Genomic DNA, 27801 nt, shown 5'->3' on the forward strand with positions numbered 1-27801 from the left:
ATCTATGTTCAGTCTATTTTATATTTGATTGATGCTTAATTCTTTTATCTTCCGATTATGAGAATTGATTTTCTACCTAATTGAGTTACAATTATATGTCTCATGAATACGTAATAGAATTATAGGTGGATCCTTGAAACCTTAGACTCCTTAGTGTTTTTCCCATTAATTTTTACATAGCTTTATTTTACGTAATTTAGTTTGGTTAATTTAATCACTTAATTATTTCACTTTTTAGTAGAAAACCAAACTCAACTTTTTTTTTTTTTTTTCTACACAATAAAAGTAATTTTACTTTAATGTTTTACCATTCTCAAAGGATCAACCTCGTACTTACTGAAAATTTATTATTTGTAATAGTCTGCCAGCGTAAAGGATCTACCAGTGTTCCCTTTAGCATTATCCAATATCTGGTACTTAATTAAGTTGGTATAACCGGAGTGAATAGGATCGGAGAATGAGAGACAGAGTCTAAAGAAGGAGAAGAAAGTCCAATTCACCGCCTTTTATAACCAATTAATTGTCGTACCTGCTACCCATGTGATATGCACTTATTGGAAACTTTCTCGTTGTTGTATTCCCTATTCCCTAAGCCCTGTGACTCCTCCAAAACATCACTTCTTGTTTGGATTGTGGGAACTGGGAACCGATGCTGGTACTAAGAGATGGAAACTCTTTTTTTTTTTTTTGTAAGTTAAGAGATGGAAACTTGAATGGCATGAATTTTGGTATGGTTAACGATAATATTTTCAATTTAAAAAAAAAAAAAAAAAACCTCATTTTTGTTTTAAAAAAATTCTTGCCCAATATTTAATGCATTATTTTGTTTTATTAAATTGGTTATAGTTAAACAAATGTCATGAATTACATGCAGGGTGTAACTCGTTGGAATGTTCATATGAGAGAAAGATGCCATTTTTGTAAAAATTAGCTGTTTACTCATTTAAATTTATTTTAGTTGTCCCTGTGTTATATGTACATGATAGATCATATGTATATGCAAGAAATAAAATTCACAATATTATTTAATACATTACACACGTACAAAAATTGGCAAATTATAGGGTTAGGTCTATCAAGTTTCTGTTGAAAGAAATAAATTACTTGTATTCCTTTCATCTCCTTCCTTGGCCTTTGTAGTAGCTGTGGTGCCCTAGGCAAAATTGTGAAATGGGGCTTTATTTTTTTAATATTTAAATATTAATTAAATATTATTATTTTTTTTGTTTGAAATCAAAATTATCATTTTTCCTTTACTCTTTGTTCTTTATATTTAAATTAAGTAATATGACTCAAGTTGCGGCAAAACGTGAATGCACATGGCTATTTTATTTTTCTGCTGTTTTGTTTTAATCATCATAATGATACATGATCGTCAGAATGTTTTGTGACTTTGTTAGCAAACTTAGGCCATCAGATTATTCTATGTTTTGCACGCTTGTCAATAAACAGAGCCATTTTAGTTATAAATTTGTTGTGTTGTACAGCCAAGAGCCAAGAAAGCATTATCATTGTCAGAGCATCTCCAGCAAGAGATTTCATTTTACTACTCAAAATATAAATTTTTATTTTTTTATTTTTTTATTTTAACTACTAGTTTTTCACTACATACTCCAACAATAACATCTATTTTAACAATGTCAATCTACTCTAATTAAATATTATTTTTAGTATTATTTTATTAGTTTTTTATTATTTCCTTGTCTTCCCCATAAAAAGAGATAAAAAAAGAAGGAGAGAGAAAATATTGAAAAAAATAGAAAGAAAGATAAAATATAATAAAATAGTACTTACAAATAACTTGTAAATATGAAAGTTCACTATAGCAGTAGTAGGAAAGCTTTTTATTTTACAGTATCTGTTGGAGTAAAAAAAGTTAACAAAATAGCTAAATTTAATTAAAAAGCTAATTTAAAAATATTGTTGGAGATGCTTTTAGCAAGTGCTTGTGCTGTAAAGGGCATGAATATTATAAACAAATAATATTATTTTTTAAAAAACATTTTGTGGGCCTTGTGGCCGTTGTGCTTGTGCAGAAATCATATTAGGGCCTCCATATATATATATATATATATATATATATATAATTTTTTTAAAGCATATTAAATGCCTCAAAAAAGCATGTTGAGGGCTTTAAATTTTTATGCAAATTTTTTTGGCCTTATTAAAAATAATAATAAAAAAAAAAAAATTAAAAAAATAAAATAAAAATTGGGCCTTAAGACCTGATTTGGAAAAGGAATTATGAAACATGAAGTTTCTTTAACTCTTAGAGACTTGGAGAGGAAGAGAAAAATGGCAGAACGTCTGGCCGTTGTATTTGAAATGTTTGTTTTCTTACTTCTTGTGGTGTCCAAGAAAAAAATGATTAGAGACATTTTTTTAATGAGAAATGCTAGAATGCAACATCTAGCCCACATTTTGCCCATAAACATCCCAGGTGGCAAAGGCCCATCCCCCAATTTTTATTTTTTTATTTCTCCCTACCCAACCACTTGCACGCCTATCTTCTTCTCTTTTTATTGTTTTTATTTCTCCCTACCCCACGGTCCCCACCACACCTGCACGCTTATCTTCCTTTCTCCCTCTCAAACGCTCCTTCTCTCAGACCCTTCTAGAAGCCCTCTCCCTCCCTTGCCCATGTCTTCCTCTCTCCTGTCTCTCTCACTCCGGCGAATGATCCGCTCACTGGATTTGGTTGATTCGCTCCCAGCACGACGGTGGTTTTGCTCCGGCGGGGTTTTGCTCAGATGACACCGGCGGGGTTTTGTCAGATTTTTTGTTTTGTTTTTTTTTTTTTTTCATGTTTCTAGAACATATTTGTTTTCCTGGGTTTAAATTTGTTTGGGCCTTATTAAAATTTGTTTGGGCTTTATTAAAAAAATTTGGGCCTTAATAATAATTTTTTTGGGGGCTTAAATTTTGGGGGCCCAAGGCGCCGGCCTAACTCGCCTAGCGGTTGGGCCGGCCCAGTGGACATGAGCTCTTGTGAAGTCCTTTCATTCTTGTGCTTCAAACTCCATCCTTGACCTTTTAGGGCACTTTTCTTCATTATAACAATCATTGCTTGGTCCTGCAGCCTCATTTTCGTCTCGACCCCTCTTAGCAGACACCATATCCATACTAATTACATATCCATCATCTCTTACAATATTTGAGTCATCAAATAGTAGATGAATTCCACACTTCTTCACTTCAATGGCTTCCCCAGCTCTGATGGACACCTCCACTTCCTCTCCACTTTCCATCTCAAATTCATATCTTTTAAGTGGTATATAGGTGGCACAGGTATGATCTTCACAGGTTTTGGGGATGGCATAGAATGTTGGACTAAAAATATCCTCATGCCCTCTAGTTTTATTAGTGATTATCGTGAAAGGAGCTGCAGTTATGGCATTGGATTCTTCCTTGGCTGCATAGACAGCGCAAACGAGCAACCCCTGGACTTCACCCTCTGAAAGTGGAGGTACGTCAAAGGATATAGAACATCCAATCCAATGATGCTTGAACCAATTTGGAACCTCACTACCAGGGAGGAAAACATCTCGAAGCTCGTCACGCTTGGACATGCACTATTTCAACAAAAAATGTTCACAAACCATCATTTATCCCAAAATTTTAAGCTTATAAAAGAGTTAAATTTAACCATTTAATTAATACTTTAACATTCTTTTCATATGTGAGCTAAAACTCTTTTATTAGGTGGGATCCAATACGTTAAATATTTTAATTGAAATAGGGATGACTTGATAGAATCAGTGTTCAAATTCATGACCTCTTGTTTTGATATCATGTTTAGCATCACTCTAACAATAATAAAACTACACAAACACACACACACACACATGGTAGAGTGACAGAGAGAAACCTGAAGAAGACTCGTCCTAAAAACGTATGCTAGATTGTTGCACTTTTCCATGTGAATTGTTGGTGCAAATTCCAAACTCTCCAAGCCCTGAATCTCAATCAATTTTTGACAGTTAGTAAGAAAAATAGTAGGTGATCCTTTCAGGTTCGACAGATTTGAGAGTGTTTCTATTGATGTGTAGTCAGTTGCATGCAAGCTCGTTAAACTTGTGGAGAGTTCTGAAATTGATTGAAGACTCGTACACTTAGTCAACCACAATGTAGTTAATTTAGGAAGGCAGCTGATGCAATGAGGTAGATTAAGGAAATTGTTTCTTCCTAAATCCAATTCCTCGAGTGAAGATAAACTCCCAAGATCAATTGGAATCCCATCTTCAAATAGATTGCACTCGCTGAGAACTAGTCTTCTCAAAGAGCATAGTCCAAAAATGGAAACCGGGAGCAAATGTGTTGGATTAATTGAACTTTTTGGGGATATCCACGATGAGAACCATGATAACCAAGATTTTGAAGATTATCCTTTACATCTAGATAATGACACAGTTTTGAGATTCTTCAAATGACCAAAGGAGGTAGGGAGTTGCATAATAGCAGTTCTGTCTACATGCAATTCCGTTAGAGCTATCATATTCGCCAAGTACTACTCTAGTAGAATATCAAGTTTTAAGCAGCCAGACAAGTTTAGAGTTTCAAGAGATTTTAAGCTGGCATCCTTCTAAATTCAGCAAAACAAATCTTTTTAGATTTCCAATGGACGCATGAAGCTCAACCAAACTTGTGCAACCTTCAAGTATTAGTATCTCTAGAATTGGGACTTGTAAGAAGTTTGGTGTCTTGGTGATATATTTGGAATTGCTGAGACTAAAGACTTTCAACTTGTTGAGTATCTGTCAAAACAAAAATCATTAAAACAAAAGAAGAAAATTTTGACTTATACATTTGCCAATAATAGAGAAATATAAGGAAATGTAAGAATTATTATACTTCTATCTCCTTCCAAACTTGTTTGAGATTACTATTATGCATGTCAAGGATGACAAGGCTTTCTAAATGAAAATTTGCTGGTAGAAATTTTAGACACTTATGCCAACAAAGCCATCTTAGCCCATCAGAAAGATGTTTATAGTTTCCTAAGAGATTTACACCATTGATTTGGAGCAATCTCAAATTTTTCATTTTTGCAAATGCTTCGGTTTTAAAATGTACATCTTCAAGTATAGATAGATTTAGAATGAGACTCTCCACTGCTTCTGATCCCTGGAGAAATAGACAATAAGATTAGTAACACACATTCTCATGTTGCGTAACCTAGATATTTGCAATAATTAAAAAAAAAAAATACATTAATGTGATGTAAACATGATTATAAGTGCTAATAATCATTTCTGAGTATTTTTTGAATTTGTTTGTGAAGAATTTTTTGTAATTTTTCCAATGCACTTTCTCATTCAATAATACTTCTTCTTAATAGGTAAGAACCTAAAACTTCAACAGCTAATGGAAGTCCTCCAACAGAACCCACTACACCAATAGTAAGCTTTAGGAAATCTTCTACTGGATGGGCCATCATGAATGCATGCCAACTAAAAAGTTGAAGGGACTTCTCAAGATTCAATTCTTCAACCTTATATTTTTTATTTACTCTTTGTTCAATTAGCAAATGTTCATCTCTAGTTGTTACAATAACTCTACTTCCTTGGCCAAACAATTCAAAGTTTCCAACTAATGAATTAAGTTGTTTCAAGTGATCAATATCATCAAGAACAACAAGAACTTTTTTGTGACAAAATCTTTTTGTAATCAAATTTATTCCTCCATCAACATTGCCAATCTTCCAATTCTTCGTTTTCAAGATATCATAAAGAAGTTTTTCTTGTAAATAAATCAAACCATTTTGTTGTTCTGAAATTTCTTTAATGTTGAAAAGAAAGCAACTTCCTTCAAATTCATTGCATATTTTGTTATAGAGAGCTTTTGCTATGGTTGTTTTACCTATTCCACTCATCTCATACATGCCCACAGGGCCACAATACAAACATCACTTGTTCCAAGATTTAATAAAGCCAGTGGCGGAGCCACATTACCCATTGGAGGTGCCCCCAAGGATTTTAATTTTTTTAATTTTTAATTTTAATTTTTTTTTTTTTTTTGAGGTGGATTAAAAAAGAAAAAAAAAAAAATCTTTTTACAATTTTACCTATCCATTACCCAAGACACAGTAACCCTTCTCCCGCACCCAAAAGAAAAAAAAAAAAAAAAATCTCAACAATAAAAATTGACTCTTCCAATGTCTACATCAACTACCGAATGAGCATTTTTAGCAATGAAAATTGCTAAAATATGACTTCACAACAAAATGGATGATGATTTTCTTGCAAATAGTTTAGTTCTCTATATTGAAAGGAAAATTGCTGAGAGCTTCGATTTAGATTCGATACTTGATGATTTTGTACTTCTAAGAGACCGTAAAGTGCAATTCGATACTTGATGATTTTTTTTTTTTTGTATTTCTGTCTTTTTGATATAGTGTTGACATGTTATATTTCCAATATATCAATTTGAGCACATATTTATGAACTTTTATAGATATTTTTTGTGATGCATATATTGTGTGAATTACCAAATTTTTAGGGTGGAAAAAATTTTTAAGACGCCAAAAAAATTTTAGCGACACCCCCAATATAAAATGGTTGGCTCCGCCACTGAATAAAGCTTTCATCTTTTCAACACGAGAGTGTATTCCTATAGGGTGTATGGCAACATGCAAGTAAGCTTGGCTCACTTTACACAAAATTTCTTCAACAATCTTCTCGATGAACCTTGATTCATACATGATCATTATATAGTTCCATTGAAATACAACAAGAATATAAGCACAAGAAAAGAAAATAAGAAACCAAATTATTTTAATGTAATATTAAACAATTAAGTTATATCAACTTTATTAAGAATATCATTTAAATATATTCCTATATAATTTCTTATACTATCCAATAACATGCCAAAGAAATTTTTTTTTTTTTTCCTTTTCAAAAAGAAAAAAATCATTAATTGTTTCACAGAAAGTATGATTGCAATATCATTCCTCTCGAGTGTATGAAATTTTATAGAAAAGGCTATCCTAGACTTAATAATTCTAGAACTGAGATCTCACTCTAACATGCACGATCTATGTAGATTGGTAGAGTGGGCATTGAACACACAGCCATCAACTAATTCAATTTAAGAACTGACATTTCTATGTATGATTATTTTGTATATTAGGAATTCTAGGTTTTGCGAGATTTTAATCGTGGTTGTGCAGCTCTTTTCAGTGTAGGGTGGAGCGATTTGGTGTATTGTTTGGGCCGTTGGATAGAATTGCCCCCACACTATCTGCAAACCAGAATAGAATCTCCACAATAATAACTCTAATCTTGCAGTACCTCCAAAGGACATAACTAGAATCAGGAGGCCCATTTCCAATACCCAACCTCAATTCTGCCTCCAACATTGATCTCCAATTGGAGCCTTACAATTTGAATTATGCCAAATTTCCTACAAAAGCTCGATTCTTCACTTCAGAGGTCTGACTTGTACGCTACCATCCCTGAGTATCCTCCCCACAGACCTTCTAACTTTTGCCTTCCCCAGAAGATCGCAAAAAATCCAGAATGGGCTATGAATCATACTCATGTAAACCCTTACAAAATCCTGGACACCAATGTATAGCACTTCCAGACATCAAATGCAACTCAATAAAAATGGCCTCATCTTCAGCACCATCAAACCAATCCGAGAAAACAAATAGAAAACAGTAAATTTAATCATTTAATTAATATTTTAACGCAACCATCAAACTAGCTCCCATGCAGTCTCTCCACGAAAAACAACTCAAAAAAAAAAAAAAAAAAAAAAAAAAAAAGTTAAAAACATAGGCAATCGGAATACTTGAAAAGGATGCTACTTTATAGATGCCATAACCTTCTCATAAGCTAAGGAATAAGATCCCAAATGAAAATGAACCCATTTCAGAACCGCCACAACATACAGAAAACGAACCCAATTTCAACCTGGGAAAACTAAAAAAAATACAATTTCTAAATCCAGTTTATCACCAATGGATTCAACCCATTCAAAATCGCTTAAAATTTACCTACAACACGATTCCCCTCCTTCAAATAAATTCAACATTAGAAGCTGAACCCAATTCGAATCAGAAGCGGAATCAAAACAAATAATAAGAAAACGAACAGAGAGAGAGAGAGAGAACATACATAGGTGTTGAGCTGGCGGATGAAGCTGGAGAAGTTGTTGTGCTTGAAAAAGGCCGGGAGGAGGACCCGGGCAAACTCGGGCGGGTTCCACACCACGAAGCTCGTCTTGTTCTGGCTCCACGACCACCTCCGCCGCTCCCGCTCGTCGTCGGAGCTCCGTCCATTTTCAGGTCCCGGATTGCTCGGGTTGGATTTTTGGATTTGGATGGATGGTTGTGGACGAGATTAATTAATTTGACTTCAATTGAGACAAACGAGGCGGTGGTAAAACCTGTAAGATGGAGAACTTGTTGACTTTTCTTAGACACTGATATCGTTTCAATTGTAGGACAATTTTTTCTTCAAATTTGTTAACCAAAGTCAGTCTATTATTATTTTTTATTAATTTAGCATTCAGTTTTAGAATATTTGAATTTTATGTGCTTTTTTTTTTTTTTTTTTTTTTGAAATGGGATTCATTAATAACGCATACAAAATCAGCTTTCATGAATTACAATATCTTGTACGCACTGAGGGAACGACTCCCTCCATTCTTGAGCCGCATCATGCCCGAGAGCTAACTTGGCGAGTTGGTGAGCAGCACCATTAGCCGATCTGCTAACATGTTGTACTCCCCATCCCGGCCAGCAACGTAGTCTCTCTTTTGCATCATTCACCATCTGTCCGTAATTAGCCCAACAACCTCCTTCCTTTTGCAGCATTTGGACAATTTCCAGGGAGTCCCCTTTAAGGATGATATTTCGTAGTTCCATTCTTTGTGCCATCAATACTGCTTCCCAAGCTGCAACAGCTTCGGCCATGGTTGGGTCCTGCACGTAAGGCTTACTAGTGCAATACATAGCTATAGTTTGGCCTTCATGATCACGAACCAATACACCAACCCCCATCCTATTTCTTCGTTTATCAACCGATGCATCCCAATTGAGTTTCATAAAACCCCAGGGTGGTTTGGTCCATGTGGCAGGGGAGGTTTGACCCAAAACTGCTGCTCTCCTTGGTTGTCGCGTATGGAACTTGCACTAGTTGTCCAGTTGGTCCTTGGCCCATCGAATGAGTGTGCTCGGGTCCGTCATTACCCCCCCAAACACAACAGCATTTCTCCTCAGCCAGATTTGTCGTGCGATCACTGCCACAAGTTGCAATTGCTCCTCATCCAACCTCTCCATCAGGTGTGCCATAATCTCTATGAACTCATCTTCATTGCTAGCACACTTACTGATTTTGGGGGAGCATTCAGTCCACACATCATTTGCCGATGGACAACTCCAAAGAATATGGCCAACCGTTTCAGTTTTCAACCCACAAATCGGACACATCGGGTCTTGGATTATTTTGCGCTTACACAATCTCTCCTTTGTGGGCAGAATGTTGTTGCATGCTTGCCATAGAAAGGTCTTAACCACACTTGCTCCCTTTATCTTCCATAGCCCTTTCCACAGTCCCTTGAGTATATTACCTTTTGAGCAGCACCCTTCTTCCCTTTGCCCAATTTCTTTGGCTAGATGGTAAGCACTTCTCACTGTGAATACCCCATTTTTCCCTCCTATCCACGCCAAATGATCCCTGCTGTTTAAAGGGCATACCGCCATGCCACAAATCTCCCTAGCCTCCTCTTCATTGAAAAGCTGGTGTACCAAACCTATATTCCACCAATTAGTGTCAGGATTTAGGAGTGCACTCACCTTAGCATCTCTATGTAGCCCTTGGATCGGAAACTGGGCTGGACGGGCCCCTCTAGTATGAAGCCATCGATCTTCCCAAATCCGGATAGATTCTCCATTACCAACTCGCCATATCAATCCTTCCTTGAGTAAATCTTTGGCTTTCCATATGCTCCTCCACGCATAAGAGGGTTTTCTCCCCAACTTTGCTTCCAAAAACGTCCCTTGGGGATAATATTTTTCTCGGAAAATGGTGGCGGCTAGAGTGTCCGGGTTCATCAACAATCTCCACCCTTGTTTGGCTAGGAGAGCAAGGTTGAACATTTCAAGGTCACGGAATCCCAACCCTCCACTCTCCTTTGCCAATCCCATTTTGGGCCAGCTCATCCATGCAACCCGCGAGTCATTCTCCTTATGCCCCCACCAAAATTTTGCCATCATAGCGTTAATATCATTACACAATGTTTTTGGCAAAAGAAAAACACTCATTGTATAGGTTGGGATTGCCTGCACCACCGCCTTCAATAACACTTCCTTCCCCGCTTGTGATAAGAATTTCTCCTTCCACCCAGTGATACGTTCCCAAATTTTGCCTGTGATATTTGTGAAAGCACTCACCTTGGATTTACCAATTATTGCCGGTAAGCCCAAGTATCTCTCATACCTGGCCGTAGAGGCTATCCCAGCTGCATTAAGGATGATCGTTTTGGCTTCCGTCTTGGTATTTTTGCTAAAGAAAATGGAAGTCTTATTTCGGTTTAGTTGCTGGCCCGATGCTTTCTCGTACACCTCCAAAACTTCTTGAATGCGATTCCACTCCAGAATGCTAGCCCTGCAAAAAAGCAAACTATCATCCGCAAAAAGCAGATGATTTAGCTTCGTGCCTCCTCTGGTAATTGGGACCCCTGTGATCCTTCCCTCCCTTTCCGCCTTATTCAATAAAGTGCTAAGTCCCTCCGCCACTAAAATAAAGAGATAAGGAGATATTGGGTCCCCTTGTCGTATCCCTCGTGTAGGCACAATTTTCCCATATGGTTGGCCATTAATGAGAATAGAATAGGTGACTGTACGAACACAGATCATCACTTTCTCCACCCATCTGGCTGCGAACCCCAGTCCAACCATGATAGCCTCCAAAAACGTCCACTCGACCCGATCATAGGCCTTGCTCATGTCTAGCTTTAGAGCCATATATCCTTGCCTTCCCGTCATCCTAGCATCCATCGTGTGGAGAGCTTCGAAAGCTACCAAAATATTGTCCGTTATCAAACGTTCTGGAATAAAGGCGCTTTGGTTGGGAGAAATAATGTGGGGCAAAACCTTTTTCATCCTGTTAGCTAAGACTTTCGCAATCAATTTATAAATGACATTGCATAAACTGATTGGCCTATACTCATTGAGCCGTGTGGGAGCTTTAACCTTTGGAATTAGAGTAATAAAAGTCTCATTGATAGATGGATCAAAATTTCCATTATTCAAAAAATCAAGTACGACGAGACATACCTCCTTATTAATCGTAGCCCAGGAATGTTGATAAAACACTGCTGACATGCCATCGGGACCGGGGGACTTTAGGGGATGCATCTGATTGAGGGCTCCTTCCACTTCGCTACTAGTAAAAGGCCTGAGGAGATTATGATTCATCTCCTCTGTAACTCTTCTCTCCATCCCTGCCAAGCATTCTTGTACTCCCTGGACTGCCCCAGTTGAGAATAAATGTTGATAAAACTCAATGAAGGCCCTACTAATGTCTTCTATCTTATTCCACTCATTCCCCTCTTCATCTACGATTTTACCAATATGGTTAACTTTCCGTCGATGGCTCGCCCACGCATGGAAAAATGGGGTATTGCGGTCACCATTTTGATACCAATTCTGTTTTGCCCGTTGCTTCCACCGCGTATCATCTTGCTCCAACAAAACTTCAATTTCATCCTGAAGTAATTTTATATTCCTCATGTTTTCCCTGTCCTCCTGTAGCTGCATTGCTTCCAGTTGCTTCGACTTTTCCTTAATTTTCTTTTCAACATTTCCATACTTCAGCCAACTCCACTTACGTAACTCAGTTTTGCATGAGACTAGTTTTTGCTGCAGATTTTGAATACTCGGCCCCCCCAGCAAATCGGACTCCCATACCCTTTTAATGATCTCGTTTGCTTCATCATCATGGAGCCATTTTGCTTCAAATTTTGTACCCCGAGTAGTAGAAGTGTGTCCTTCTTCTTTGTCTGTATAAGAGAGCAAAAGAGGCTTGTGATCTGATGTGCGTGCTGCTAACACCCGGAGTTCGAACTTCTTGAAAAGATCGCACCATCCCGAATTAGCAGTGGCCCTGTCCAACCTTTCTTTGATGAAGCCCTCATCTTCTCTACCATTGTTCCACGTGTACTTAGACCCAGTATAGCCTAGATCACTGAGATTACAATCATCTAAAGCCTCCCGAAACTGGCCCATCTGAGCTTCCTTCCGAAGTGTGGCTCCTACCTTCTCACTTTGATTCAGAATCTCATTGTAGTCACCGATGCAGAGCCATGGCAGTGGGGAAAATTGCTTGAGGTGCCTCAGTAATGTCCACGATTCATGCCGTTTAGTCCATATCGGCTGCCCATAGAAACTAGTCAACTTCCATTCGCTGCCACCCTCGCCATTTTTGACCACTGCATTAATATGCATTCTTGAAAAGTTTTGAATCTCCAACATGTCCTTCTCCCTCCAAAAAAGCCCCAGCCCTCCACTCCTTCCGATAGGTTCCACAACAAACATCCCTTCAAAGCCTAACTTCACCCTTATTATCTCCATTTTATGTTTCCTGCATTTTGTTTCTATTAGAAACAAAATGTTGGGCTTCTTTTCCCTTGTCAAAAGACAAAGGTCTCGAACTGCCCGAGGGTGCCCAAGCCCCCGGCAGTTCCAACTTAGTAGACTCATTGGTACTGGCGGGGCTGGTTCTCAGCCGCCGCCAATTCAGTCTCCACTTGAATTTCCATCTCTGCATCCCGTCTGCTTCGCTTTCCTTCCTGCCCTGCACTGACCCCTGTTTCTCCTTTAACACTCTTTCGTTTCCTGCTCACTGTGGCCCCGCTGCCTTCGCCCAAATTAATAGCATCAGTAATTCCCACCCGGGCCCTTCTTTTCCAGGCCCTGATACTCCTTCCCACTTGGCTCACCATGCAATCCTGGGCCGCAACCTGGGATTGGCTATTAATGACATCCATTGGGATACTTTGGGCCCCCATTTCCTCATTGGTCCCTTCATTAAATCTTGGAGCTTCACCATATTTGAGACCCCCTTCATTTGACACGTCACTTTCTAGTGGGTCAGCTCTAGCAGATTTATTACCCTTATTAGCGTCTCCTCTCTTCTTTCCATATATATCCGCCTCTTCTGCTTCCAAATTTTGTTCGACAGAATCCCCCTCAATCTCCTTTTCCTTTCCCTCCTGCTCCTCCTGGCCTCCAATATGGTAAGAATTTGAATCTTCAAGACCTGCCCGTTGAAGATTATTGGTCATTGGCCTAGGGTTACCTTGGGTTCCGCCAGTTCCCATATTTGTCGTGTGTGCTCGTTGGTAGCCGTCACCTTCACCTCTCTCCCCATCCTGGCTGTGCCGCCACCCTTCATCGCCTGTGGAAGTAGTGTAGCCTCCGTCAGATTTCCGACGTCTGTCATCCACCCGTAGCCAAACTCCCCATGGTTTTTTCTCTCCTTTCGAACTCCATCTGTTATTTCTTGGTATTGGACATCCTTTGTCTCCATGAATTACTCTGCCACACTCAAAGCACATCGATGGTAGTTTTTCATACTTGAAAGTGACCCAATGGGATTTTCCTGCCAATATGAGAGCCCTTCCTCTGTTGAGAGGTTTGGTTAAGTCGAGGACCACTCGTAGCCGCATACACCTTCCCCAGCCCACGCCATCTCCTGCAACATCTACCTCCACTAACTGCCCCAAAGACTTCCCAATTTTCTCTCCAATCCCCTTTGTCATGAACAAAAGGGGCATGTCATGCACCTGCACCCAAAAAGGGGAGTGTGTGAACTGCATTTGTGAGGGAGGGGTGCTTCCATCAAATTCATTAAGCACCAGACTCTGACGATCGAATGACCACGGCCTTCCATCCAGGACCCTTTTCATGTCTGACTCATCTTCGAACTCGAAAAGCCACACATTATCATCTAGTTCCTTGAATATCACTCCTCGGATTGTTCTCCATACTCGAGATAACACTGTCTTGAAAGCCTCCTTATTAACCGTCTTTCCCGCCCATATTCTTCCTATCAAACATCTTCCTCCTTGAACTCTTGCTTCCTCTATTTCACCCTCTGTTATAGTGATTCCAGTCTTTTCTTCCTCCAGTAACGAAAGTTTCCCACACAGGTTTTCAATACTATCAGTCATCCTCTTCCTTTCTTCACACCCCCAATATGCCGTTCTCAGCCCTCCCGAACACCACCGGACCTGCCGCACCCTCCTCAACTGTGCTCAGTAGGAGGTAAAACCCTAGCCGCTAGTCGTCTCGCGAGAGAAAACTAGGAGGGACTATCCGTTTATGTACTTTTTTTTTAATTGTTTAATAAAGCACATAATTATCACATTTAAATTTTAAACTACAGATGATAATTACATGCTCTAAAAATAGACATCATTTTAATAGATTAAGTTGAGCGACTTTTTTCTAATATAATTTGAAGAAAATTTTTATTACAATTGTAGTGTTTTAGAAAAAAAATAAATAAAAATTCATTAGGGATTTTTAATCTTTGTACAGGACTCTTTTGTGGAATGGATTAATGCATGTATATATATTTTTTCCTGTAAGCCTGGTTTGGCAAAAGACTTGATTAAAAATGATTGATGTGATATAAAATAGATAAAAGTTTTGAACTTTTTGTATGAAAAATTTAAAATATTTTGTTTTATAATGAGTTTTTTTATTTAAATAGTTATTAATGTGATATAATTAGTAAGAATGTTGGGGAGTTAGAACAAAAAAAAGGGACCTAATTAGGCATTTGCCAAACAAGACCTATCTCTTGTAGTCTTGTGAAACATATTTACGAACAAATTTGTGATATATATATATATATATATATATATATATATATATATATATCAAACACTTCAACAAGAATAAAAAGCGATATTTTTGTTCTCCGTATATGCATATGGAAGGGTTAGAAAGAACAAAGGCGGTTGAATAAATAAGATCAACAAAATTCAATTATGAATAAACATATTAACAAGTCCTCCTCCTTTCATTGTTGCGCTTGATCCGAATCATCAACATCCTTGATCTTTAATCTTTTAGGGCAGTTTAATTGATCAATACTAGACGAAACATTGCTTGGTCCGGCCTCATTGTGACGATCACGACCTCTCTTCAAAGTAACAGAATCCATGTATTCATCCATTGCATTTTGGTCTTTAAGTATTACATGAATTCCACACTCCACTTCAAAGTATTTCCCACCCTCACACTCTATCATTACTTCCATTCCACTTGCTATTAAACCTTCTCTCCATGAATAGGGAATATAGATTCTCCAGGAAGGATAATCTTCATCAAACATACAACTGCTGAAATGGTAACCCCTCCAAGGCTTGCTATTAATGCACAAATACATTTCCACGTCCTCGTGCGGTGTTTCTTGTATTTGTATGGGTGCAAAACCAGCACAAAAAAGCAACCCCTTGATTTGACCCTTTGGAAGAAAAGGTATATGCAAGGATATCGAACATCCAATTCTCTTATGGCTGAACCAATTTGGAACCTCACCACCAGGGAGTGTAATGCAATGACATGGACCAATACTCAACTTGGACATGTACTGTTTCGAAAGAGAAAAAAAAAGTTCGCATCATAAAATGAGAGAGAGAGAGAGAGAGAGAGAGAGAGAGAGAGAGAGTACCTGGAGAAGATTCTTCCTCATATCATATACTAGACTGTCACTACTTTCCAAGAAAAAATCTGCCCATAAACTTCCTTGATTCGGCACATCTGGAAATCTTAGCAATGATGAGCAGCCCATTGCATCCAAACATTTTAAACTTGTAGGAAGTTTTGAAATTGATTCGAGACTCTCACACTCAATCACATCAAGTGCATATAATTGAGGAAGTTGACCGATGCAATGAGGCAGTGTACGGAAATAGTTTCTTGATAAATACAAAAATTTAAGTGAAGATAAACTCCCAAGATCAATAGGAATCTCATCTTCAAACAAATTACAATCCCTGAGATTCAGTTTTGTCAAAGAACACAATCCAGAAACAGAAGTTGGTAGCAAATATATGGGTTTCGTGAATTTTGGTGATATCCACGACACGAACCGTGACATCCATGATCTTGAGGATTGCCCTTGACATCCCCATAATGAAAGAGTTTTGAGGTTCTTCAAAAGACCAAAGGAGTATGGTAGTTGCTTAATAGCAGTTATATCTGCAAGTAGCTCCTCTAAAGAAACCATATTTCCCAATAGTTTTGATAACTTGTCAATTTTGCTACAGTAAGACAAGTTACGAGTTTTTAAAGATCTCAAGTTAGAAATACTTTCCGGAAGATTCTTCAAGTTCTTGCATTCTTGTAAATTCAATAAAACAAGTTTTTTCAAATGTCCAATAGACTCATGCACCTCAATCAAGCTCGTGCAATCTTTAAGTATGAGTATCTCCAAATGTGGGAGTTGTAAGAAGTTTGGTGATCGGGTGAGACATTTAGAACCTTCGAGATTAAGAACTTTTAACTTGTTGAGTATCTGCCAAAAAAAAAAAAAAAAAAAAAAGAAATCATTAAAGTTATTCATTCAAAGTTGATAAGAAAATAAAAGGTAATGTAATATTTGTTATACTTCGATTTTCTTCCAAACTTGTTTGACATTACTGTATTGCATGTCGAGGATAACAGCATTCTTGAGATGAAAATTTGGTGGTAGATATTCCAGAGGGCACTTGTGCCAGTGGAGCCATCTTAACTCTTTAGAAAGGCATTCATAGGATCCTGTGAGATATGCACCATCAATTTGGAGCAATCTCAAATTTTTCATATTTGCAAATGCTTCAGTTTTCAACTCTACATCTTCAAGTGTAGGTAGATTTAGGTTAAGACCCTCTATTGCTTCTGATCCCTGGCAATATAGCTGGGTTAGCAATGTATATTCATATCTTGTGTGATGCTAGAACACCTTCAAATTGGAGGTGACCTATATATTTTCACCATAACTAAATAAATAAATAATAATAATAATAATAATAATAATAATAATAATGTGTTTTAGACATGATCAAAATTGCTTAAAACAATAGTTAAGTATCAATTTTTCGCTTAATAGAAAATTGTTGGATTTAAAATCTTACAGTTATGAGTCATGTTGATAGAATATTCAAGGTATATCCATGTTTGGCAAAAAGAAAAAATTACCAGATTTTTGTTTATTTGTTTGTACATGTGCATATTATGTTTATTTGTTTGTACATGTATTTATATAATATTAATGCATCTGCCACTTACCAGATTTTTGTTAAGCACATTTAAGACATCATCGTGACACCACAATCTACTATGTTTGCCTGGATCCCTGGGTGCTATTTCGCGAACAATCTCCCTTCCCATATCGCGAATCAAATCATGCATCCTCAACTCATTTTTTTTATTAACTGTCAGGAGGGACCTGTCAATGAGAATGCTGATACCAATATCTGCAAAGAATCCACAACCATCGAGAACTCTGCTGACATATTCTTTGTTTTTACCGATAAAGAAACATGCTATGTCAAGGAATATGTCACGTGCATAATCTTCTAGTGAATCAAAACTTATTCTGAGAATTTTTTGAATCTCTCTGTGAGGAATTTTTTGTAATTTTTTCAATGCACTTTTCCATTCAATAATACTTCTTCCTGATAGATAAGAACCCAAAACTTTAGTAGCTAATGGAAGTCTTCCAACATAATCCACTACATCAAGTGAAAGCTTTTTGAAATCTTCTGCTGGATCGGTCATCCTGAATGCATGCCAACAAAAAAGTTGAAGGGACTCCTCATGATTCATTTCTTTAACCTCATATTTGTCATTGACTCCTAGTTCGGTCAAAACATGTTTATCTCTTGTTGTTACAATAAGTGTACTTCCTTGGCCAAACAACTCGAAGTTTCCAACTAATGAATGAAGCTGTTTCAAGTGATCCACATCATCAAGAACAACAAGAACTTTTTTGCGATAAAATCTTTTGTTAATCAAATTTATTCCTCCATCAACACTGCCAATCTTCCAATCCTTCATTTTCAAGATATCATACAGAAGTTGTTCTTGTAAATGAATCAAACCATTTGGTTGTTTTGAAGTTTCTTTAATATTAAAAGGAAAGCTGCTTCCTTCAAATTTATGGAGTATTTCGTTATAGACCGCTTTTGCTATTGTTGTTTTGCCTATTCCACCCATCCCATAGATACCCACAATATGAACATCACTTGTTCCAAGATTTAATAAATCTTTTATCTCTTTAACACGAGAATCTATTCCTACAGGGTATTTGGCAACATGCAAGTAAGCTGGGTTCACTTTACGCAAAATTTCTTCAACAATCTTCTGGATAAACCTTGATTCAAACCTAATCATTATAGTTCAAATAAAAATACAACAAGAATATAAGCGCAAGAAAAGAAAAATAAGAAACCAAATTATATTTATGTAATAATAAACAATTAAGTTATATCAACTTTATTAAGAATGTCATTTAAATATATTCCTATATAATTTCGTATCCTATCTAGTAACATGCCATAGAATAATTTTTATTTTTCCCTTTCGAAAAAGAAGTCATTAATTAAGTGTTTCACGGAAAGTATGATTACAATATCATTCTTCTCTAAATTAGTAATTTTTATCCAAAAGGCTAAGTGGACAATGAGCTGGCGAGTAGGCTTAGTTGGGCTCGTTGCAACTGAATGGCCTATTGGAGGAAAAGTCTGTTAAATTTGTTATGGGCCAATTTTGTGTATTTAAGTCAGTATTAGTCTTCTTGGTGAATGGAGGTTGGGGCCATCCGCGAATTAGGCCAGTTTTTATTATTTTATTATTTTTAATTTAAGTCATTTAGCCCAGTTTACCACAACTACATTAGTTTGGTTCAATAATTCCATCTATAGAATTTATTACATTCTATTTCACATTCATATCAAATCAAATACAACTTTCATAGACCAAAAATAGTAAAGAAGTATTACATTGGGTTGTTAGATGGGACTGTTAAATTACCGTTTATTTTAAAAGTTGTATAAAATAAAATATTTAGTGTAAATGATGAGTGAATGATGAAGATAAGATTCGAATTTAAAATATTTGTTATGATATAATGTTAAATCAACATTTATTCAAAAGTTTAAGATAATAAAAAATGATAAACTTAATCAACTAAATTAATATTCAAACATACCAACCTAATTGAGCAAATCAAGTTATTTGTGACAAAGTTAAGAAAATAAATTGTTAAAATTTGTTTATAGCTATATATGGACTATGGAGCTACCAAAATCATTTTTAGTGTTTTTTGTTTTTCTTTTCTAATCAGTGTGGGAGAGGAAAAAAAAAAATGAGAATCTCTTTTATTCTCTCAGATCAGATGAACTTCAATTACTACTTAGTTTGCTGCTAATCGATAAATTAGCAATTGTTTAGAACAAGAGCTATGCCATTTTCCCATTGATATTTCAAAATTAATAGCCCACTAATATATATCCAAAACTCGTTTCACATTTTTATTGGGTTTATTGAGAATTTATGATATACGTGAATGATCAATTCGTAGTTCATAAATTTAAACAGAAATGATGATTTTGGAGTCATCGCAGTTCATTACTCACCATTAACTAGGTTTCTCCAACTAAACCATTCATTTCGAGAATGATTAATAAAGCATGCCAAATTAGTTTGAAATTCTTTTGATTGACGAAAACATGGATTAAATTTGAATTTAAAATATTTTTCGGGAAAATTTTGGTTAAATTTTGTCAATCTATTTCTGCCCAACTTTAATTTTTATGAATTTTCTTCTAACATTTAAAAGAAAAAAAACAAAAGACAAACAAAAAGATAAAAAACTGAATGAAGAAGCACAAGAGAGCTTAACAATTAACATAATATAATACCCGTTTTGGAGATCCCAGCCGGAATAGCTTGCAACTTCAGTAAGAGCTGCTCTCCACTTGTGCACCCTCTCTATCTTCGCTTGAAACCGGTTTTCATGCTTAACAAATGCTTCGGCAAAAGCTCCGGTTTGATATCGCACCTCCGAAGGGTCGACGTCATAAAATATGGGTAGAAGAGTTTGGCCTATAGTATTCTTACAACGCAAGATCTCCACAAGCTCATCAAGGCACCAACTAGAAGAAGCATAGCTTTTGGAGAAAACCACGACGGAAACCCTTGATCCTTGAATAGCTTTAAGCAATTCTGTAGAAATGTGCTCCCCTCTAGAAAGCTCATCGTCATCTCGGAATGTGTAAATTCCGACTTGTTTTAAGGCAGAGTAGAGGTGATCAGTAAAATTTTTGCGGGTATCTTTACCTCTGAAACTCAAGAAAACTTCGTAATTCCAATGAGACTTGGAAAATGATGAAAGGGTTTGAGCAGCCATGGATGAGCAAGTGCTTGTTGTAAACTTGGAATTGACTGGATTAAGGGGGCTCTTTTGAGTTAATAGGAAGGGTACTGGATGCTTTACATCACACTTATTGTAGAAGAGTGAGATTACAAACCACAATACAATTAAAAAACAATAAAAATAAATAAATAAATAAATAAAAAACCTCGAAAAGAGAGAAAACGAAGGGTGGCGGAAGTTCAATGAAAACAAAAAGGTGGGGTAGTGGAGCCCGCATAACGCGTGCGTAAAATAAACATTATTTTTCTTTACCGCCCCTTTAAAAAAAAAAGTCTAAAAAACTCTCCAGCTCCAACAGTGTTGTGGGGAACGAGAATGTTGGAGTTATCCTCCGCGGACATGAAATGGTGAGACCGGTCCTATTATAGCACAATAAATTATCTTAACGGTTGATAAGGATCTTTATATTTTCATTGAGTTTAGAACATTGGATTTGAGAGCTCATGGTTTTATTTGAAACACGATATAACTCTCACTTTTGAAATGGATTACAGCTGTATTACATTTATCAAATCCAACGGCCCATATTAAATTGAATTCAATCGACGGTCTAAAAAGTTCAAGCTTTTTACAGCCGACCTGTATTGCTATTAATTTATTGTTTTTAAGAAAAGTAATGTCTCTCAATCCTATCTCTATCCATCCAATCTCGTGGAAAGTGCATCGAATCTTCTGTTCTTTTATTTGTTTTCTCCCACTCACAGGCACATACGTGGCTCTAGTTAGATAGGGTTTTATTTTAAATACCCATAATTATTTAAGATTACAACGCAATAAGGAAGGGCAAAATGATAAATTTAGGCTCAAACAAAATTCTTAGTTTCTTACAATCACTGTTGAATATGTTCAAAAGACATTAATGGCATAATTGTTTAAGATAGCAATGCAATTAGGAAGGTCAAAATAGTAAATTTAGCCCTCGAACGGTGCAAAAGACATGAATGCCCATAATTGTTTAAGATGACAATGCAATAACTAAGGTCAAAGTCCTAAATTTTTCCGTGCAAAAGGCACTCATGCCCATAATTTTTTAAGATGGCAATGCAATAAGAAAGGTAAATTTTTCTCAAAAAAAAAAAAAAAAAAAAAAGAAAGGTAAATTTAGCATACAAAATATGTTCAAAAGACATTAATGCCCATAATTGTTTAAAATAGCAATGCAATAAGGAAGGTCAAAATAGTAAATTTAGCCTCAAAAACAATTTATTTGCTTTTTTTGGTGTTGTTTTATTTTCTTTTATTTGCTTTGATTTGAAGGTGAAATATTTTCTTTTGTCAGTATAAATAATTTTTCAAGTTTATAAAAAATTTTAGATTACATCTTGGGCAAGCCAAAAACAATTAGAAGGTTAAAATTATTTTTATTGTATTTACCATATTATAATAAAAATATAATACAAAAAGAGAAAAAAAAATTATCATTATGCTTTATTATTTATTTTCGCCCCTAATAACTTCAACCTTATATTTTTTTATCTACTCATACTTTAGCCAGCAAATGTTCATCTCTTGTTGTTGCAACAACTCTACTTCGTGGGCCAAACAATTTGAAGTTCCCAACTAACGAATTAAGTTGTTTAAAGTTATCCACATCATCCAAAACAACAAGAACTTTTTTGTCACAAAATCTTTTTTGAATCAAATTTATTCCTCCATCAACATTGCCAATCTTCCAATTCTTCGTTTTCAAGATATCAAAAAGAAGTTGTTCTTGTAAACAAATCAAGCCATTTGACTGTTCTGATATTTCTTTAACATTTAAAAGAAAGCTACTTCATTCAAATCCATGGCATATTTCGTTATTGATAGCTTTTGCTATTGTTGTTTTGCCTATTCCACCCATCTCATAGATGCCCACAATACCAACATCACTTGTTCCAAGATTTAATAAAGTTTTCATCTTTTCAACACGAGAATGTATTCCTATAGGGTGCATGGCAACATGCAAGCAAGCTTGGCTCACTTTGCACAAAATTTCTTCAACAATCTTCTCGATGAACCTTGATTCATACCTGATCATTATAGTTCAAATAGAAATACAATAAGAATATAAGCACAAGAAATGAAAAATAAGAAACCAAATTATTTTTATGTAATGGTAAACAATTATGTTAAATCAACTCTATTAAGAATATCATTTCAAAATATTCCTATATAATTTCTTATCCTATCCGATAACATGCCATAGAATTACTTTTAATTTTCCTTTTCGGAAAAGAAGTCATTAAGTACTGTTTCGTGGAAAGTATGATGCAATATCATTCCTCTCGAGTGTATGAAATTTTATCCAAAAGGCTATGCCACTCTTAATAATTCTAGAATTTAAGATCTCACTCTAACAGCCATGATCTATATATATAGGCTTTCCTAAAAGAGAAAAAAATCTATATGGAGTGGTAGAGTGGGCAATGAACACAATTCCATCAACTAATTCAACCGAAGAACTAACGTTTCGATGTATGATTATTTTGTATATTAAGCAAATCAAGTTTAAAGAAAATCCAAATGGGAAGCTAGAAATGGGTAATTACTTGGAGTGAACCCAAAACAAGCTTGGATTGGTGGGTTGGTGGTGGCAGGCATGGAGTGGAAGTGGAATTTGGGGTTTGTGGGATTTGTGACAAAGGTATATAGGAAAATAAATTGTTAAAAATTGTTTATTGCTATTCAGTGTTTTACCTTCAAAATTTTAGTTTTTGAATGCTTTCTTCTTGAGAAATGCTAGGAGTACTAAACTTTTATCAAGAAATGGATACCAAAATGATGTGAACCTTATTCATTGGAAATTATCAAAACAATTAATAAGTTCTACATCATCTTATTTATTCCTTGGTAAAAGATCTAGTATTTGAAATATATTTTATACTAGACACAGCAAACGAGCCACCACATGATTAGAACATTCCTATTATAGGGTGGTGGCTTGTTATTAAGGAAGGTCGCAAGCCGCTGGTTTTGTTATGTTTGTTTGTTTTTTTTGTTTTTTTTTTTTTACCATTTTAGAAATGTTATTTGAGGAGTACTATAATGTTATTGACTTAAACTCGAGTTTTGAATATATCAAATTTATGAAATTAAATCTTAAAGTTAAAATGACAAAAAATACAAGAAAGCTTTTACCTGATTTCCCTTCGATTAATTCTTAACCATATAACATGGTCAATGTCGTATAGTACGTACATGTGCTAACTTATATTAACTTTTACCGCTATTTGAGAGGTTTTCACTCTTTAATTATACTTATTTCATATCTATTTGAAAATTTGCTTGTTCAACAACTTTACATAAGTCATAAGTGAGATTCAAAGGTATGGGGTAATTTTCTCAGATGAAAGAGTTGAGCAATATTCTCTTGTTTATTCTCTCAGATGAACTTTAATTACTACTCATTTTGCTCCTAGTCGATAAATTTGTAATTGTTTACAACAAGAGCTATGCCACTTTCCCCTTGATATTTCAAAAATAGTCCGTTATTATCCAAAACACGTTTCTATGTAAGACCCAACACGTAAAATATTTAATTTAAATTAGGATAACTTGACAGAGTCAAAGCTCAAACAGTCAAATCCATGACTTATGACTTTGATACTATATTAAATCTCCACTTATCCTAAAAGTTTAAGTTGAAATGAATAGGTAAATTTAATCATTTAATTAATACTTTAACAATTACTCATCATTAACTAGGTATGTCCAACCAAACCATGCATTTCAAGAATAATTAAAGCACACCAAATTAGTTTGAGATTGTTTTGATAATTGACAAAAACATAGATTAAATTTGGATTTAAAATATTTTTTGAGGATTTTTGTTTAAATTTTGTCAATTCTTTTCTGCTCAACTTTAATTTTTTTTTTAATGAATTTTCGTCTAACATTTAAAAGAAAAGAACAAAGAGACAAACATATCAAAAACTGCATGAAAAAGCGTACAAAGACAACTTAAAAAAAGCATAGCTTCAATAAGAGCTGCTCTCCACTTGTGCACCCTCTCCATCTCTGCTTGAAACCGGTCTTCATGCCTAGCAAATGCTTTCGCAAAAGTCCCGGTTTGTTTTCGTACATCTGAGGGGTTCACATCAAAAAATATGGGAAGAAGAGTTTGGCCGATGGTATTCTTACCGTTCAAGATCTCCACAAGCTTATCAAAGCACCAACTGGAAGAAGCATAGCCTTTGAAGAAAACCACAATAGAAACTCTTGATCCTTGAATAGCGTTGAGCAGATTGATAGAGATGTGCTCCTCTCTAGCAAGCTCGTCATCATCTCGGAAGGTGTGAATTCTAGCACGCACTAGAGAGGTGTAGAGGTGATCGGTGAAGGTTTTACGGTTGTCTTCCCCTCTAAAACTCAAGAAGACGTTGAAGTTTGGAAGGTGATGAAAGGATTGCAGCCATGGACAAGCAAGTGCTTGGTGTAAACTTTGAAATTGAGGAATTTACTGGACTGCACTAGGGGGCTCTTCTGAGTTAATAGGAAGGGTGGTAGAACACTGGAACTTACATTAAAAAAGGGGGAAAGAAAAAGAATTAAAAAAGAAGAAGGAAGGGTGGTGGAGCCAGCATAGCGCGTGAAATCAACAATATGTATATTTCTTCTTTTTGACGTACATTGGAGAGATCGAAGGAATACCGCTTCTTTTTGTTCTTATTTCATTGTTTTTGTCTAAGTCGATAGAAGTTAAAAATGAAAAAAGAATAAGAATATAGTATTGTTTCTGTGTGTCGACATAAATTTTTTTTTTGTGTTTTTTTTCCTTGTTTTTGTCTAAGTCGATAGAAGTTGAAAAAATAAATAAAAAGAAGAATATAGTATTGTTTCTGTGAGTCTTGACAGCAATTTTTTGTTCTAATTTCCATGTTTTTGTCTAAGTCGATAGAAGTTGAGTAATGCTACGGAATAGCAAAATATTGGTAAATGATATGCATTTCTCTGGTTTAATACAACTCGAGTTAAATCAGTCTAATAAAAATAAAAAGATTTAAACCAAAACCGCGTGCTTTTAGTTTTAGACTAAGAAATTTAAGAAAAGCTCTATTTCGTTGGAAGATAATACCTAGAAAAGATGAACTAATCAATAAACATATAAATGAACTATCTGGTTCTAACATGGCTCTAATGGATCCCACAAAATCAACTATTTACTCTTTGATCTATGAGTTTGACTGATAAACTGCCAATTAATTTTTGTTTATCAAACTGAAAGAAATTCCTACTATCAGCTTTGTAGGAGGATGTTAGAAGATAAAATCTGATCAAATCAAGTATATCCAAGCAAGTCAATAATCCCATGATTTCCTCCTCCATGATCTATAGGATGTGTTCCCTTCATATGCCTATATATTGTACTCTAACATTCAAATTACCGAATCTAATGTAGACAAAATATAGTCTTATATTTTGTCTTTGTGTTCTTTTCCTTCTTCCCTATCTTCTTCTTTCTTTACAAACTTTCTTCCCCTTTCTCTATATTTTACATGGTATATTAAGCTGATAATTGAAGATCAACCCAACAACCAGATTCTAAGGAGCTATTACGGCTGTGCGAGTCAACCGGACTTCAAGGGAAAACAATGTCACCTATCACAGGAAACATGGGGCCTCAATCCTCCTTAATTCAAGGCTTATTTCCTGGGTGTACAGCTGCTACCTAGTTGTACGTCCTCCTATATGTATTGAACTAAGTCTGAATGCTAAGCAAGACATTACAACCAAAACTCTCTTGGTGTCTTCAATCTAATATATATCACTACACCAAAAAGGCTCATTTCTGCATATATATATATATATATATATATATATATATTGCAAATGACAATTGGTTTTGCGATATATATATTTTCCTGTTTAAGTAAGATTCATTTAAGAAATAACATTTGGTTTTCGGTTTTTGTTCTTTCAGTTTCTCCCATCGTCCTTTAAATATGCTATAAATCACTCTCCCGCCATGAAAATTACATGAGATCTTACAGATTGAACAACCCACAAAAATCCAATAATGCGAAAATTACTAAGCAAAAACCGTCGCTTTCCGTGCTTTCATACTCAAATAGACGTCTCTTTAGTAGATTAAGTTGAACGACTTTTTTCTAATATAATTTGAAGAAAAACTTTATTATAATTGTAGTGTTTGAGAACAAAATAAATAAAAATTCATTAGGGATTTTTAATCTTTGTACAGGACTAATTGATGGGATTCATGAATATATATTTTTTCTTAGTCAAGGTCATAAGTTAGAATATTTATGACCTTGAAAAATACAGATTGAGATCCCATAAAATTCCCTTTAAATTTGATATTCTCAAATTCATAAATCTCAACCATTTATTTCATCTAAGCCATAAAGAAATTTAATGAGGAAGCTACACTCAAGAAATTTAATAAGTCATTTTTTTTTTATTAAATGTTGAAACATCACTTATTTTAGACGTTTAGATGAGATAAGCGGCTGAGATTTATGAATTTGATAATCTCAGATTTAAAGAAAATTCTAGGAAATTTCAATCCGAAAAATACTTCCAAAATACTTTTCACATTTAGTGCAACTATATATCTCTTCTGAAACATATTTATGAACATTTTGTGATCTTAGTTTTGGTTTCCGATAAAACATACAACTATATATCTCTTCTTTTTCAACACTGCGCATTCTCTATTTCTCCAGAGTTGCTATAAATTCAAGATGTAGAAATATTTTAAAAATTAATAGTTAATAAATATTATTTTGTTTCTTGGAAATATTTTTAAAATAAAAGGTTTTAAAGAGCATTGAATGAAGAGTCCCACATTGAAAAGACAAAAAGTGAAGTTGACATTTATAAGGCTTAACATATTTTAAGCTATTAAAAAAACTTGGTTGTATACACTATACACTAGTATGTATAGTGTCGACTAGTGTATAGTCCTAGCAAAACAAATAATGCATGTCCTTATTTGTTTAGGACATGCATTTACTACCGTTAGGATTGCTAAAGCCCTATTCGAGATACCGCATTACCTTTGATGAAATAACTCATAGCCACAGCATGAGCCTAATGAGGGGAGAAAAAATCATAGTAAAGTAAAAAGTTGTTCACCCACATTTGCATAGGGTTGCACGTACACACACAAATAAAAAGAAAAATAAGACCATTTGCCTTCACAGAACACTTCAAACCTCATCTCCTCTTAGGTCTGACTGCGTGGAATTGGAAATAAAGCTTTGCAACGCCATTCAAAATTCCAATTCATTTAGATTTGGAATCAAGTTGAATTACTATTCTGATGTTGGACTGCCAAAAAACAACTGAAGACAAAAGTTGCAAATAGAACTTATGAGTAAAGGTAACAAAATATTTTCCATAAGATGGAAACTGG

General features: G+C 35.3%; 2 protein-coding genes and 1 pseudogene across 3 annotated transcripts; all 3 read right to left on the reverse strand.

The window, feature by feature from the left end:
- Positions 1–2923: 2923 nt before the first annotated feature.
- On the reverse strand, positions 2924–9010 carry LOC148586587 (disease resistance-like protein DSC1; annotated as a pseudogene). Its single transcript, XR_015911907.1, has 5 exons — positions 8618–9010; positions 8124–8348; positions 4852–5124; positions 3869–4754; positions 2924–3572 (listed from the first exon to the last, which is right to left on the reverse strand). The product of XR_015911907.1 is annotated as a disease resistance-like protein DSC1 (transcript).
- A 5993-nt stretch (positions 9011–15003) lies between these two features.
- LOC148586588 (TMV resistance protein N-like) lies at positions 15004–20503 on the reverse strand. The gene is made up of 5 exons (XM_088515324.1): positions 19930–20503; positions 17294–18392; positions 16635–16910; positions 15696–16541; positions 15004–15614 (listed from the first exon to the last, which is right to left on the reverse strand). Exons 1-5 carry the CDS (start codon positions 20415–20417, stop codon positions 15042–15044), a joined length of 3282 nt encoding a protein of 1093 aa, XP_088371450.1. The 5' UTR covers positions 20418–20503; the 3' UTR covers positions 15004–15041.
- A 1715-nt stretch (positions 20504–22218) lies between these two features.
- LOC132177099 (disease resistance protein RPV1) lies at positions 22219–27439 on the reverse strand. The gene is made up of 3 exons (XM_088515699.1): positions 27435–27439; positions 24350–24787; positions 22219–22456 (listed from the first exon to the last, which is right to left on the reverse strand). The coding sequence occupies exons 1-3, from the start codon at positions 27437–27439 to the stop codon at positions 22219–22221; spliced, it is 681 nt and encodes a 226-aa protein (XP_088371825.1).
- Positions 27440–27801: the final 362 nt, after the last annotated feature.

This window comes from Corylus avellana, chromosome 4 (assembly GCF_965113065.1).
Source record: "Corylus avellana chromosome 4, dhCorAvel1.hap1.2, whole genome shotgun sequence".
Classification (NCBI taxonomy): Eukaryota; Viridiplantae; Streptophyta; class Magnoliopsida; order Fagales; family Betulaceae; genus Corylus; species Corylus avellana.

What these genes read in the sequence shown, in the direction of transcription:
- LOC132177099 (XM_088515699.1), bottom strand. An exon ending in TTTCATGCAGTTTTTGATAT is followed by an intron (nt 22,457 to 24,349) that starts GTTTGTCTCTTT and finishes TATAATGATCAG; the next exon opens with GTATGAATCAAGGTTCATCG.
- LOC148586588 (XM_088515324.1), bottom strand. Translation starts at nt 20,417, where the DNA reads ATGGCTGCTCAAACCCTTTCATCATTTTCCAAGTCTCATTGGAATTAC. An exon ending in AAGTTTGGAAGAAAATCGAA is followed by an intron (nt 16,542 to 16,634) that starts GTATAACAAATA and finishes TTTTTTTGGCAG; the next exon opens with ATACTCAACAAGTTAAAAGT. An exon ending in TGAGGAAGAATCTTCTCCAG is followed by an intron (nt 15,615 to 15,695) that starts GTACTCTCTCTC and finishes CTTTCGAAACAG; the next exon opens with TACATGTCCAAGTTGAGTAT.